The sequence below is a fragment of the Scyliorhinus torazame genome, chromosome 2 (genome assembly GCF_047496885.1).
Source record: "Scyliorhinus torazame isolate Kashiwa2021f chromosome 2, sScyTor2.1, whole genome shotgun sequence".
Taxonomy (NCBI): Eukaryota; Metazoa; Chordata; class Chondrichthyes; order Carcharhiniformes; family Scyliorhinidae; genus Scyliorhinus; species Scyliorhinus torazame.
This window is the reverse complement of record NC_092708.1, coordinates 292086592-292100983: the sequence shown is the minus strand read 5'-3', so window position 1 is coordinate 292100983 and position 14392 is coordinate 292086592. Positions and strand designations below refer to the sequence as shown.

The 14392-nt window shown below is 46.5% G+C and overlaps 1 protein-coding gene across 6 annotated transcripts in view; it reads right to left on the bottom strand.

The window, feature by feature from the left end:
- Positions 1-14392, bottom strand: part of akap6 (A kinase (PRKA) anchor protein 6) — a 1059704-nt gene that overhangs the window by 650626 nt on the left and 394686 nt on the right. For all 6 annotated transcript variants that reach the window (XM_072488434.1, XM_072488451.1, XM_072488470.1 and 3 more), the window contains one exon: positions 9116-11125. In XM_072488434.1, the coding sequence (XP_072344535.1) occupies positions 9116-11125 (2010 nt within the window). The remainder of the gene's footprint in view (positions 1-9115; positions 11126-14392) is intronic.

The window sequence follows — 14392 nt, the reverse complement described above, 5'->3', positions numbered from 1 at the left end:
GTGGGATGAACTGCCGCTGTCCTGGTGGGGAGGATACAGACCGTGAAGATGAACGTTTTGCCAAGGTTTCTATTTGGTGAGACACGGTGGGGGGAAGAAAGGGTCAGAATGGGTGCAGGTGAAGGAGGCCTCAAGTGTGGCTCGAGCTTGAGGGCCCTGGCAACGGCCCCGCTCACATTAACCCTGGGTAGGCACACTAGCAGTCCCATTGTTGTGTCATCTCTCAAAGTATGGAACCAGTTGAGGTGGCACTTTGGTATCGGGAGTATATCTGTACTGACCTCAATATGTGGGAACCACAGGTTTATACCAGGAGGGATAGATGCAAGGTACACGGATGGAGTTGGTACGTGGAAGCCATAGAGTGGGTTAGGGATCTATTCGTAGAGAGGAGATTCGCAAGGCTAGAGGAATTGCAGGGGAAGGTCGAGCTGCCATGGGGGAGCGAATTCAGATATTTACAGGTCTGGGATTTTGCATGCAAGGAGCTGTCCTTGTCTCTCAGCTGCGAAAGCGCACACTGTTGGATAAGTGGCTAACTCAGGATGAGCTGGGGCTGGGGGGAGGATTGGTGACTGGCACGGGAGGGCCTAGAGTAAAATTATGCACTGGATAAATCACACCCTGTGCTAGCATGAGCCTCATACAGTTCAAGGTGGTGCATAGGGCCTATATGACTCAGGCTCATATGAGTGGGTTTTTCCCAGAGGTGGAGAATGTATGCCAGAGATGTGGGAGGGGGCTGGCGAACCGCGCTCATATGTTTTGGACGTGCACAAAGTTGGGGGGTTTCAGGGCAGCAGTTGCCAAGACTCTGACAGAAATAGTGGGGTGAAGATGTCGCTGTGCCTTTGGTGACGATCTTTGGTGCTTCGGACCTGCTGGAGCGGAGGGGGCCAATGTCGTGGCTTTTGCCTCTCTGATTGCCCGGCGACAGAACTTACTGAGTTGGAGGTCGGCAGCGCCGCCGGGGTGTCTTGGCGTGGCTGGGGGATTTGTGTGAACTTTTAAAACAAGAGAAGATGAAGTTCACTCTCAGGGGGTCGGAAGAGGGGTTCTATGTAAGGTGGAGGCTCTTTCTGTCCTTAATTAAGGATCTATTTGCCGCAAGCAGGTAGTGGGGCAGGGGTTGTGGGAAGGGGGTGTTGGGGTAGTTTAGGGGAGAAAAAGGGGATAATTGACAAACTGTTTGAAACATGTTTATATTTGGTTGTTGTTATTGAATGTGTTTGGAATAAAATATTTGTTTTAAAAATGGAATGAGTGGTGTTCCCGACCTGCAGTCACAAAGAAGGAATAGAAAGTGGTTGAAGTGAAATGTCTAAATGCACGAGGAATTATAATAGTCAGATCTGGTTAGTAAGGCCAATGGAAGAGTTTGGCAATGAAATCCTCGCAGAGAGACAATGAGTGAGCTCTGGAAGTCTAAGTTCATGCTAGGAATCGGAGGATAATTAAAAAGAATTCCTAAGAGCTGTGCAGGCACAATAAGCCAAACGGCTTCTTTCTGCGACGTAACATTTCTGTTACAATTCTGGCTTGGTCCCAGGAAAACTGAAAAAATGTTCACGATCCTGGAAAGTATAAGGAAACTCTTGCATGGAAGTAAAATGGAATGGTATGTTGAGATTTTCAGGTTTCAATAATAAACACTTTATAAAATATAGTATTTATGGTGAAATACAGTAAAAGATTTTGTTTAAAAAGATAAACTTTGCGGTGCAATTTCTTTCAGTAAATAATTGGGGGTTCAAAATTTTTCTCTTGACATAAATTGTCTCCCTCAAGATCATAACGAGCCACTAACTGTAGATATAGGTATCACGGATCAATCTGATGTGTACCAGTTCCCACATGCTGCAGCTGCAACACATCACCCACCCTGCCATCTTTATTGTGTTTTATTTAAATAATTAGGTTTGAAAGTTTAGAAATACCATTCAACTGTTATCTGTAGTTATATTAAGTAGTTTAACAAGTTAAGCTATTTTTGTAAAGGACAACGAAGAGTCCACACCAAGTTTGGTCAAAACAAAACTTACTTTATTTTTACAAACTATTATGTACAGCTCCAGTACATCCCATCTTCTCTAGTCGGTGCCTTACTGCCAACTCTACACAAAGCCAAGTATTGTTAAGGGTCCCCTGTCCCTTATCGGGGGAGCTCGTACTCTGCAAGATCCGTAGGGTTGTTAATCATCCCTATCCTGTACCCCCAATACCAGTTTAAACTACTGCCCCTATTTAGAGGAATACATTTTAAAAACTTGCCAATTAATCATCTACCAGCCTAACTTATGCCTTTGAACACTCACTCGCTACTGGAGGCTAAAGAAAAAAAACTAGCATCTCCTTCCCCCGGTGCTCTGAATTCCCACCTGCACCAAATTAGCACTCGGTCCTCATTGCACTCAGCTCTTGTCGTCACCACTCGTTTCTTCCACTTTTATGTCTATGCATCTATTTTGGGCAGAATTTTACGCTCCCCATGGCAGGTTCTGAGGCGAGGGGGACTGAATGGAACAGTCTGAACCCAGACACAATTTCAGGCTTGGGTAGGCAGGGCCTCGGTCTGGAAACCCATCCACTCACCTATTAAGACTCTTAATTGGCCCAGCCTTTGGCGGGAGCGGGTAGTGTGGAAAATAACAAAAATAACTTTTTCCAATCTCAAGCAGGAAAGGGGGTGGGGAGGGGGTGGGGGAATGCCCTCCCATACCTGGGCCGTCTGAGCTCCAGGACCCCCTCCGCTCCCAACGCCCTCTCTCTACTTCCTTCAGGAATCCCCTACCCTCCCGCCGAACTGCAAGACTTTCCTTTCCAAAGGTCCCAAGATTTTGTTTGAGGCAGAGCACTGCAGCAACAGTTTTGCCACTGCAGCACTGTGCCTGGCCGGGTTGAAGAGCTGTCAGCCATCAGCCAATCAGATTGACCAGCAGCTCTCACAGGCTGGACTTCCTTCCAAAGACAAACGGAATCCTGCCCCCTGCCAATCAATGCTCAATAGAGCAGTGGATAGACAACGGCAAACATTCAAGGGACACATGGGGGGATGACAGTAACTGTTCATTCATGTCTGACACAAAAGCAAAGGGGGTAAGAGGGCCAATCCATGGTTTACAAAGGAAATTAGAAATAGTTTCCGATCCAAGGAAGAAGCACACAGATTGGCCAAAAAAAATAATAGGTCTGAGGATTGGGAGCAGTTTAGAATTCAGCAAAGAAGGACAAAGGGATTGATTAAGAAGGGGAAAGTACAGTACGAAAGGAAGCTTGCAGGGAACATAAAGACTGACACTAAGAGTTTCTATAGGTATGTGAAGAGAAAGAGATTGGCAAAGAGAAATGTAGGCCCCCTACAGACAGAAACAGGGGAATGCATAATAAGGGACACAGAAATGGCTGAGCAATTGAATACACACTTTGGTTCTGTCTTCACAAAAGAGGACAGACATCAGGGGCGGGATTCTCCGACCCCCCGCCGGGCTGGAGAATCGCCGGGGGCGCCGTGAATCCCGCCCCGACGCCGGCTGCCGGATTCTCTGGAGCTGGTTTTTCAGCGGGGGCGGGAATCGCACCGCGCCAGTTGGGGGCCGTTGGCAGTGGCCCCCCCCCGGCGATTCTCCGCCCCGCGATGGGCCGAGTGGCAGCCCGTTTTCGGCAGGTCCCGCCGGCGCGAAATACACCAGGTTCTTACCGGCGGGACCTGGCTCTGCAGGCGGCCTGCGGAGTCCTCGGGGGGGTGTGCGGGGGGATCTGGCCCCGGGGGAGGCACGGTGGCCTGGCCCGCGATTGGGGCCCACCGATCCGTGGGCGGGCCTGTGCCGTGGGGCACTCTTTCCCTCCGCGCCGGCCGGTGTAACGGTCCGCCATGGCCGGCATGGAGAAGAACCCCCGTGTGCATGCGCTGGGATGACGCCAGCACACGCTGGTGCTCCTGCGCATGCGCCAACTCGCGCCGGCCAGCGGAGGCTCTTCGGCGCCGGTTGGCGCAGTGCCAAGCCCTTCGGCACCAGCACAGCCCCTGAAGATGCAGAGGTTCACGCCACTCCTCGGCGCCGGTTAGGGGAGAATCCCGCCCCAGATACCAGAAATGCTGGAGAATTAAAGATTTAGTGAGAGGGAAGAACTGAGGGTGATCAACATTGGTAGAGAAATGGTGCTGGTAAAATTGATGGGATTGAAGGTGGATAAATCCCCAGGGGCTGAGAATCTGCATCCCACGGTGCTTAAGGAGGTGGCTCTGGAAATAGTGGATGCATTGGTGGTCATCTTCCGGGATTCTATAGACTCTGGAATTGTTCCTGCAGATTGGAGTGTAGGGAAAATCATGCTTAACAAATCTGTTGGAATTCTTTGACGATATAACCAGTACAGTTGACAAGGGGAGCCCGTCGATGTGGCATATTTGGACTTTTAGAACGCGTTTGACAAAGTCTCGCATAAGAGATTATTGTGCAAAATTAAAGCGCTTGGGATTGGGGGAAATGTATTGAGGTGGTAATACTGGATCGCAGAAAGGAAACAAAGAGTAGGGATTAATAGGTCCTTTTCAAATTGGCAGGCAGTAATCAGTGGGGTACCACAGGGATCGGTGCTGGGAGCCCAGCTATTCACAATATATATTAATGATTTGGATGAGGGAACAAAATGTAACATCTCAAAGTTTGCAGATGATACCAAGTTAGGTGGGAGGATGAATTGTGACGAGGATGCAGGGATCCTACAGCATGATCTGGACAGTTTGGGCGAGTGGGCAAATCAATGGCAGATGCAGTATAATTTGGATAAGTGTGAGGTTATTTGGAAGCAAAAACAGGAAGGCAAATTGCTACCTGAATGGTTGTAAATTGGGAGAGGAGCGTGTGCAGTGGGACCTGGGTATCCTTGTGCACCAGTTGCTGAAGGTAAGCATGCAGGTGCAGCAGGCAGTAAAGAAGGCTAATGGTATGTTGGCATTCATTGCGAGAGGTTTCGAGTATAGAACAGGGATATGTTGTTGCAATTATATAGGGCCTTGGTGAGGCCGCACCTGGAGTATTGTGTGCAGTTTTGGTCTCCTTCTCTGGGGAAGGATGTTCTTGCTCTCGAGGGAGTACAGCGAAGGTTTACCAGACTGATTCCAGAGATGACGGCACTGTCATATGAGGAGAGGTTGACTAGGTTGGGATTGTTCTCACTGGAGTTCAGGAGAATGAGGGGGATCTCATAACGACTTATAAAATTTTAACAGGACTAGACAGGGTAGATGCAGGGAAGATGTTACCAATGATGTGCATGTCCAGAACCAGGGATCACAGTCTGAGGATTCAGGGTAAACCATTTCGGACAGATATAAGGCGACATATAGAACATAAGAACATAAGAACTAGGAGCAGGAGTAGGCCATCTGCCCCCTCGAGCCTGCTCCACCATTCAATGAGATCATGGCTGATCTTTTGTGGACTCAGCTCCACTTTCCGGCCCGAACACCATAACCCTTCATCCCTTTATTCTTCAAAAAACTATCTATCTTTATCTTAAAAACATTTAATGAAGGAGCCTCTACTGCTTCATTGGGCAAGGAATTCCATAGATTCATAACCCTTTGAGTGAAGAAGTTCCTCCTAAACTCAGTCCTAAATCTACTTCCCCTTATTTTGAGGCTATGCCCCCTAGTTCTGCTTTCACTCACCAGTGGAAACAACCTGCCCGCATCTGTCCTATCTATTCCCTTCATAATTTTATATGTTTCTATAAGATACCCCTCATCCTTCTAAATTCCAACGAGTACAGTCCCAGTCTACTCAACCTCTCCTCATAATTCAACCCCTTCAGCTCTGGGATTAACCTAGTGAATCTCCTCTGCACACCCTCCAGTGCCAGTACGTCCTTTCTCAAGTAAGGAGACCAAAACTGAACACAATACTCCAGGTGTGGCCTCACTAACACCTTATACAATTGCAGCATAACCTCCCTAGTCTTAAACTCCATCCCTCTAGCAATGAAGGACAAAATTCCATTTGCCGTCTTAATCACCTGTTGCACCTGTAAACCAGCTTTTTGCGACTCATGCACGAGCACACCCAGGTCTCTCTGCACAGCAGCATGATTTAATATTTTATCATTTAAATAATAATCCCTTTTGCTGTTATTCCTACCAAAATGGATAACCTCACATTTGTCAACATTGTATTCCATCTGTCAGACCCTAGCCCATTCACTTAGCCTATCCAAATCCCTCTGCAGACTTCCAGTATCCTCTGCACTTTTTGCTTTACCACTTATCTTAGTGTCGTCTGCAAACTTGGACACATTGCCCTTGGTCCCCAACTCCAAATCATCTATGTAAATTGTGAACAGTTGTGGGCCCAACACTGATCCCTGAGGGACACCACTTAGTTACTGATTGCCAACCAGAGAAACACCCATTAATCCTCACTCTTTGCTTTCTATTAATTAATCAATCCTCTATCCATGCTACTACTTTCCCCTTAATGCCATGCATCTTTATCTTATGCAGCAACCTTTTGTGTGGCACCTTGTCAAAGGCTTTCTGGAAATCCAGATATACCACATCCATTGGTTCCCCGTTATCTACCGCACTGGTAATGTCCTCAACAAATTCCACTAAATTAGTTAGGCACGACCTGCCCTTTATGAACCCATGCTGCGTCTGCCCAATGGGACAATTTCCATCCAGATGCCTCGCTATTTCTTCCTTGATGATAGATTCCAGCATCTTCCCTACTACCGAAGTTAAGCTCACTGGCCTATAATTACCCACTTTCTGCCTACCTCCTTTTTTAAACAGTGGTGTCACGTTTGCTAATTTCCAATCTTTCTTCACACAAAGAGTGGTGAGCCTGTGGAATTCATTACCACAGGAAGTAGTTGATGCTAAAACTTTGAATATATTCAAGAGGCGGCTAGATATAGCACTTGGGGGACAATGGGATCAAAGGCTACGGGGAGAAAGCAGGATTAGGCTATTTAGTTGGATGATCAGCCATGATCGTGATGAATGGCAGAGCAGGCTCGAAGGGCCAAAAGGCCTCCTCCTGCTCCTATCTTCTATGTATTTTTCTATGTAAATGGCTCGCCACCCTTAAAATTCTACTCTATATATTGCTTCCATTGTATGATAATAATTGTGTTTATCCAAGTTCTACCTGAGGTCAGAAAATATTTGTAGCTAACAGAAAGGTGTACTTTTGTGGTCTGCAGTGAAATATGTGGCCTCAGTTATGTAAATTACCTGCTTTACCACCTGATTGAACAAAATGCTTTAATTTTATTGTAACTTTGTCTGTCATTCCATCCCTATTTGATAATTAAAGTGTTACTTGGACATGATGAATTCCTGAATGGAGAGAGGTGGAGAGAGAGAGAAGATTTGAGGGTAGCAGTTGGGGCAGGTTTAACTCAGTTGACTGGGGAGCTGGTTTGTGATGCAGAGCAAGGCCAACAGCGTGGGTTCAATTCCCGCACAGACTGGCATATCAATGAATTAACCTCGCCTGAGGTGTGGTGATCCTCAGGTTGAATTACCACCAGTCAGCGCTCCCCCTCAAAGGGGAAAGCAGCCGATGATCATCTGGGACCATGGTGCACTTACTTCCTTAGCAGTTACATATTTTCTTAAGGTATGCAGTTGAGCACGTTGCAAAAAGAAACACAACAAAAATAACTTGAAGTTTTGGGGCCAGTCCCAAAATTCCTGCAATTGTAGAGGACTTTGGGGAAAATCCAAGGAATATCCAGGGATATGAGATGTATAGAATTGTACAAAAGAGCAAGTTCTTTGAGCTGCATTTTTAGAACTGCCAATATAATTACTCTGTTAAGTTGTGCAATCTAATTTCAAAGATTAAAGCCAGATTTATTTTTAGGAGATGACACCCATGCAAACCTGCAACAAACATTAATCAAATACAGAGCAGGAGCCCAAGTCCTATACAAAATATGTTTAGGGTGGCAGTGCCGTAGTGGTATTGTCACAGACTCATAGTTCAGAGTTCCAGAATAATGATTTGGAGGTCGGGTTCGAACGGCAGATGTTGAAACTTAAACTAAATTAAAAATCTGAAATTAAAAGTAAAATGTGATCATTGTCATAATAACCGATCTGGTTCAATAATGCAACTTTAGGGAAGGAAATCTGCCATCCCTTTAAAAAAAATGTATTTTATTATAAACATGTATCAAAATAGGTTACAGCAAAGAGGAAATCTGCCGCCCTTACCTGGTTTGGCCGACATGTGCCTCAAGACCCACAACAATGTAGTTGTCTCTTAGCTGTCCCTCCAAAATGGTCCAGCAAATCACTCAGTTCAAGGGCAATTAAGCATGGGCAACAAATGCAGGCCTAGCCAGCAATACCCACATCCCATGAAAGAATGAAAAACAATGTTTGGACAGGCTCAACTCATTTGTGCACAAAACTGGTGATTTCACTTTGAAAAATGTGGAAAACTTCAAGATAGTAAAATGGAAGAATGGATGTGAAAATGGGATGAAGTCACTTTGTTGGGAAACGTATGATAGAAATTTAAGCAGAAATGGAGACTATGTCAGTTGTGTCATTTTCCACTTTTCTAGCAGATGTGTGTGACCGAGAAGAAATTAACATTCTTAGTGGGCAGCAAGGTAGCACAAGTGGCTAGCACTGTGGCTTCACAACGCCAGGATCCCAGGTTCGATTCCCCGTTGGGTCACTGTCTGTGCGGAGTCTGCACGTTCTCCCCGTGTCTGCGTAGGTTTCCTCCGGGTGCTCCGGTTTCCTCCCACAGTCCAAAGACGTGCAGGTTAGGTGGATTGGCCATGATAAATTGCCCTTAGTGACCAAAAAGGTTAGGAGGGGTTATTGGGTTACGGGGATAGGGTGGAAGTGAGGGCTTAAGTGGGTTGGTGCAGACTCGATGGGCCGAATGGCCTCCTTCTGCACTGTATGGTCTATGTTCAATTGGAAATGTTTCAATTGCCAGTACCAACATTTAATTTGTTAATGAACATATTGAAGTTCATAAGGATTAAAGAAATAACATTTTTAAAGTCACAAACTAATATAAATATTCAAACGATTACGGAATACATGACAATTAAATGGTAAATTACAATTTACTATCTAGCTTACCTCAATTTTCTCCCATACGTCGCTGTTATTCTGTTTCCGCTGAATATCTTGCTGTAGTTGTTGAACGAGAGTTGACTTTGGAGGATCACTATCCAAGGCATTCTTTGGCGTCTGGGTTAACCAATGGTGCGGGAATTGGGGCATAATGTTATGCTTCACATCTGTTTCTGCTATTGATGACTCATCATCCGACTGGATATTGCTGAGTGGACCTGACGTAATGCTGTCATCCAAAGAGGAAGCTATATCACTTGAGGAAGCTGGGGATATTGTTCCAGTTGTGGGGAGGTATTTTTTGTTCTTTCGTCCATTGTGAAATAATGGGTCTGCCTCAGTCACTGAATTTGCTTCTGATAGCTCCCAATCTTCAATGTTCTGAAGAGCTTCGCCTGTGGGCGAAGGTGACAGCATCTTTGTCAAATTCTCCAGCTTTAAAGCCAAAATTTCAGCTTCCTTCAGGTGAGATGGAAGAGCCAGATATTCATTCGATCCAAACCAAATGTCACCGTTATCATTTTCAGTGGTTTGATTTTGCCTTGAATTATTCTGTGTCCTTGGTTGCAGTTGTAGCAATGATACTGTTGGAATAAAACCAGGAGAATCTGCCCGTGTCACACTTTGGGGAGAATGTAAAGGCAACTGTGCAAATACTGATTCACATGAACCTTGTTTGACAGGTGTCTGCTTTTTATAATTACTATCAACCTCCTGATACTGATATCCTGAGAACATATTTGTTGGTTCATTACTGTCCTTGCACTTTAAAGCCAAACGGTGTGAATTAAATGAATCAGAACTATTATTATTCTCACCAGTTGCTGATTTTATATGTGGAGGACAGCATTGTTGTAAACTATTAATTTTAAGCATGGTACCTGGCTGATATGGGGATGTCTTGGTGGACAATACGGAAGTGTCATCCTGTGCTTTTTGCACAGGAGAACTGGTACTGTGTGCTAAAGGTTCTCTATAGTATTGTGTGGGGCTTCTCGTCGACTCTTTGTTGGATTGCCTCAGATCATGAAGATCATACGACTTCCTAATAGCTGAAGACTTTATTTGATGTTGGTCATAGGTTTTGTTCAGGCCTAAAGCGGTCTTTTGAAAATTACAATGAGAAGGAGAACTCAGGTATCCACTATTTGTACCACTTGTTTTGTTTAACTCATCATATGAGTGACTGACAACAGCATTCGTGGAGCTTGGATAGGATGAAGCCAAATCCAGCCAAAGTCTAGACCTGTCTGGATGATCAAAAAGCGAAGGTGTACTTCTGCTCATTTCCGCATTGTGCGAGAGAATAGAAGGGGGAACTCTGCAGCAGCTAACATCCAAATCATCTTTTGAAATTTCATATAGGTACAAAGCTCTTTTGGGTAAGGAGGGTTGTGTTGGAGACTCCTCATTATAATTGAAACAATCTTTTATTGGTCTTTTTGGTATGGAGTTTTCACAGTGATTACTATTTGCACTACAGGAATGCACTTGGACATGTCTCTTGGGCTCCAGATCATCAATATTGGTGTGAGAAAATGCCTTCGGTTTGGAACGCTTAGTAATTCCTTTTTGGGTTTGTGTATACTCCGCAGGACGAGGCTGAGGCAGGGTTGGATGGTTTGTTGATTTTGGTGACAACTTGGAGTTTGTCGTGCCTTTCTTATCCATGTGATGATCTGTGAGGGATAACTGATTTTCATCAATTGTCTCAATTTCTTCGTGCCTGGAAGTGGAATGGTCATTTGCCACAGTAAGTAGCCCCATACTGCGAACCAACTCTGGAAAGCTTTTTTCTAGATCAGCGGAGTTCCAATGCCCAAAAGCTTTTGGTTTAGCCCTGGTGGCTGAACTGGAGGTCATGGTGGCCTCGGAGCCACAGGGCACGTCTTCACTTGGACTGTAGTCAGACAGTTCAAAGGCAGTGATCCCACAATCCAAAGAAAAATAGTCTTGAGAACATTTAATGGTCAGCTGACCTGCATCATCAACTTCAGTCAGCGAGTCCAAACAGGTCTGCAGAAAGAAAATTTCAAAAAAAAAACCTTGATAAAAAAAAATACACATTCTGAATTCTGTCACCATTCCAATGTGTCTTCTCAATTAATATTTGTGCTGCATATCAAAACGTCACGGATAACAAGGCAACACAGCACTAAATACACAAAATATAGAAATGTGAAATGAAGGTATAATGCCTTAAAAAAACATTGTGGATTTTGTCACGATAGGGAGATATTAGAAATACGAGTTCAGAAATGGCACCCAAAAATGAAGCAGACAATCTAAAAGGTTTAAGCAGAAAGGAAAACTGCTAGCAGCAGAGACAAAGGGATACACCCATACCTAGCTGAGTCACAGGCTCCCATTCAAACCTACCCTCGTTGGGGAATGCATTATGTGATGATAATAAAAATTATTATTATTAACAGGAAGGGGAGATCAAGCAGTAGCCATCCGGAACAAGATAGAAGTCAGGATTGGCAGCTTAACAAGGTCAACAAATATAGTACAGACTAGGAATGTTAGAAGGAAAGAAGCCCATATGATTGAGTGGTCTTCGTGGCTTCCAACAAATCAGATGATAAATTAATAAAAGATGCAAAACTACAAGAGCTGTAAAGTTGAACAAAATTTGGGGTGAACACGGTGGTCCCAGATAGGGGACAACATAGATGGATAAGCACAGGAAAGGTGCTTCCTGATGGAATTTATAAGGCCCAAGCCATGCTGGTGGCACAAGGTTTTGCAGAAAACCTGAGTGATCAACATGTAGGGGTAGATTCACCGCCGGCAGGAAAGGTTATTTTGAAGAGCTTGTTGGCTCTGTTAGCCACAAATGTTTGGGAATGCAAGTCAATAGATATTAAAGCTGCTTTCTTTCAGGGACATCAGCTTGAAAGATAAATTTTTCTTTGTCCTCCAAGTGAGGGGCCAAACACAGAAAGGGTACTCTGGATGTTAAATAAATGTCCATATGGGTTGAATGACACCTCCAGAGTTTGGTATTAACAAAACCAATTAAAGTTGGGCTTTCTTCAGTTGAAAGCAGACCCTGCAATGTTTTATTGGCACCATGGAGGGAAACGTTTGGGCATCTTTATGATGCATGAAGATGATTTTCTGTGGGGTGGCAGTAGCGAATTTGAAGATACTCTTATTAACAGACTTAGAATGGAGTCCAGTAGGTGGCACAGTGGTTAGCACTGCTGCTTACAACGTTGAGGACCCGGATTAGATCCCGGCCGTGGGTCACTGTGCGTGTGGAGTTTGCACATTCTCCCCGTGTCTGCGTGGGTTTCACCCCCGCAACCCAAAGATCTGCAGGTTAGGTGGATTGGCCATGCTAAATTGCCCTTAATTGGAAAAAAATGACTGAGTACTCTAAATTTATGTTTTAAAAAGTAGAATGGAGTTCAAGATTGGAAGTCAGGACGACTTCCGGGTGCGGCTATGCAGAGCTAGGTCGCATATTCGGTAGCTCCCGCTTGGAACGGACTTTTGGGCTCTTTTACCGGGCCCCCACGGCATTTATTTGACATTTCCCGGTGTGGCAAGAAGACGGCAGCATTCCCCTGACAGTGTCCCCCAGGAATGTTATGTCTTTTGGCTACCAGACCCGGCAGAAACAGTAAAAGATTTGGCTTTGGCTGCAGGTTTAGACAAAAGCCTCTTCCAGCATGCAGGCGGGGGAAGGGCAAGCTTAAAGCTGCAATCTGACTTGACTCTATCAAAGGTGAATTCTAGCAGCAGAGGGAACAACTGTGAAAAGATCTACCAAGGCCATTGAAGAAGCAGGGACGAGGCTTCCGGTGGCGGCCATGGAGGAGTAGGTCGCGCATTCGGCAGCTCCCATCTGGAACTGACTCTCAGACCTTTTTCAGGAGTTTCCATAGACTTTTTAAATGGACCAGAAGTGTAACGGCCAAAGGAGCGGCACTGGAGCAATGGAAGAAGCGAGGGAAAGAAAACAAAATGGCGGTGGCCAGGGACAAAGGGGAGCTGCAGGAGTTCATCAAGCGCTGCTTCGAGGAGATGCGCAAGGAGATGTTGGCGCCTATGCTTTCGGCAATTGAAGGACTCGGGATCACCCAGAAGGTCCACGAAGCTAAGATCCAGAAGGTACAGAAAAGAGTCAGTCAGAACGAGGACGAGCTTGTGGGCCTGGCGGGGAGAGTGGAGCAGAACGAGGCGGTACACAAGAGGTGGACGGGAAGTCTCGAAGACCTGGAGAACAGGTCGAGGAGAAAGAATCTGCGAATCCTGGGTCTCCCTGAGGGAGTGGAGGGGGCTGATGCCGGGGCATACGCGAGCACGATGCTCGAGGCGATGATGGGCACGAAGGCCCCTTCGAGGCCGCTGGAGTTGGACGGGGCACATCGGGTGCTGGCGAAGAAGCCCCAGGCAAATGAGCCGCCAAGGGCGATGGTGGTGAGGTTCCACCGGTTCACGGACAGAGAGTGGGTCCTGAGATGGGCCAAGAAGGAGCGGAGCAGTAAGTGGGACAATGCAGAGGTCCGAATATATCCGGACTGGAGCACGGAGGTTGCAAAGCGAAGAGCGGAATTCAACCGGGCCAAAGCGGCGTTGTACCGGAAAGAAGTGAAATTCGGAATGCTGCAGCCAGCGCGACTGTGGGTCACATACAAGGGCCAACACTATTACTTCGAAACGCCTGAAGAGGCGTGGACCTTTGTACAAGCCGAAAAGTTGGACTCTAACTGAGGGTTTGTGAGGGTAGGGGGGATGTTTGAGGTTTGATGTGTGATGGTTGTTGTATATAGGGGGTCAATCACGCGCAGGAAATGTTACATGGGCTGGGGGAGAGAGACAAGGCCGCGACAGGAGCTGCGCCAGAGGGGGCGCAGCGGGCTTTGGAAAGCGCAGGGTGTTTTCCCACGCGTGGGAAGAAAGGCGGGAACGGGAACGAAGGAATGCATATGGATTGGGAGACTCCCACGCGGGGAGGTCAATGGGACAGCGGGGGAAGCCGGGGTCAGCAGGCGTCAGCTGACTTACGGGGGTGACGTGGGGGAGCAAAAAAGCTAGACAGGTGTCTAGCGGGGGGGGGGGGGGGGGGGGGAGGGTTTCTGCTGCACTGGCCGAAAGGGAATGGGACACAAAAGAGGTGGTCAGGACGGGGATCCTGGAGGGAGAGGGAGGCGTGGACACGGGACTGGCCCAGAAAAGGAGATGGCTAGTCGGCGGGGCGTGGGGGGGGGGGTGAGAGCCCCTCCAATCCGGCTGATAACGTGGAATGTGAGGGGCCTGAATGGGCCGGTG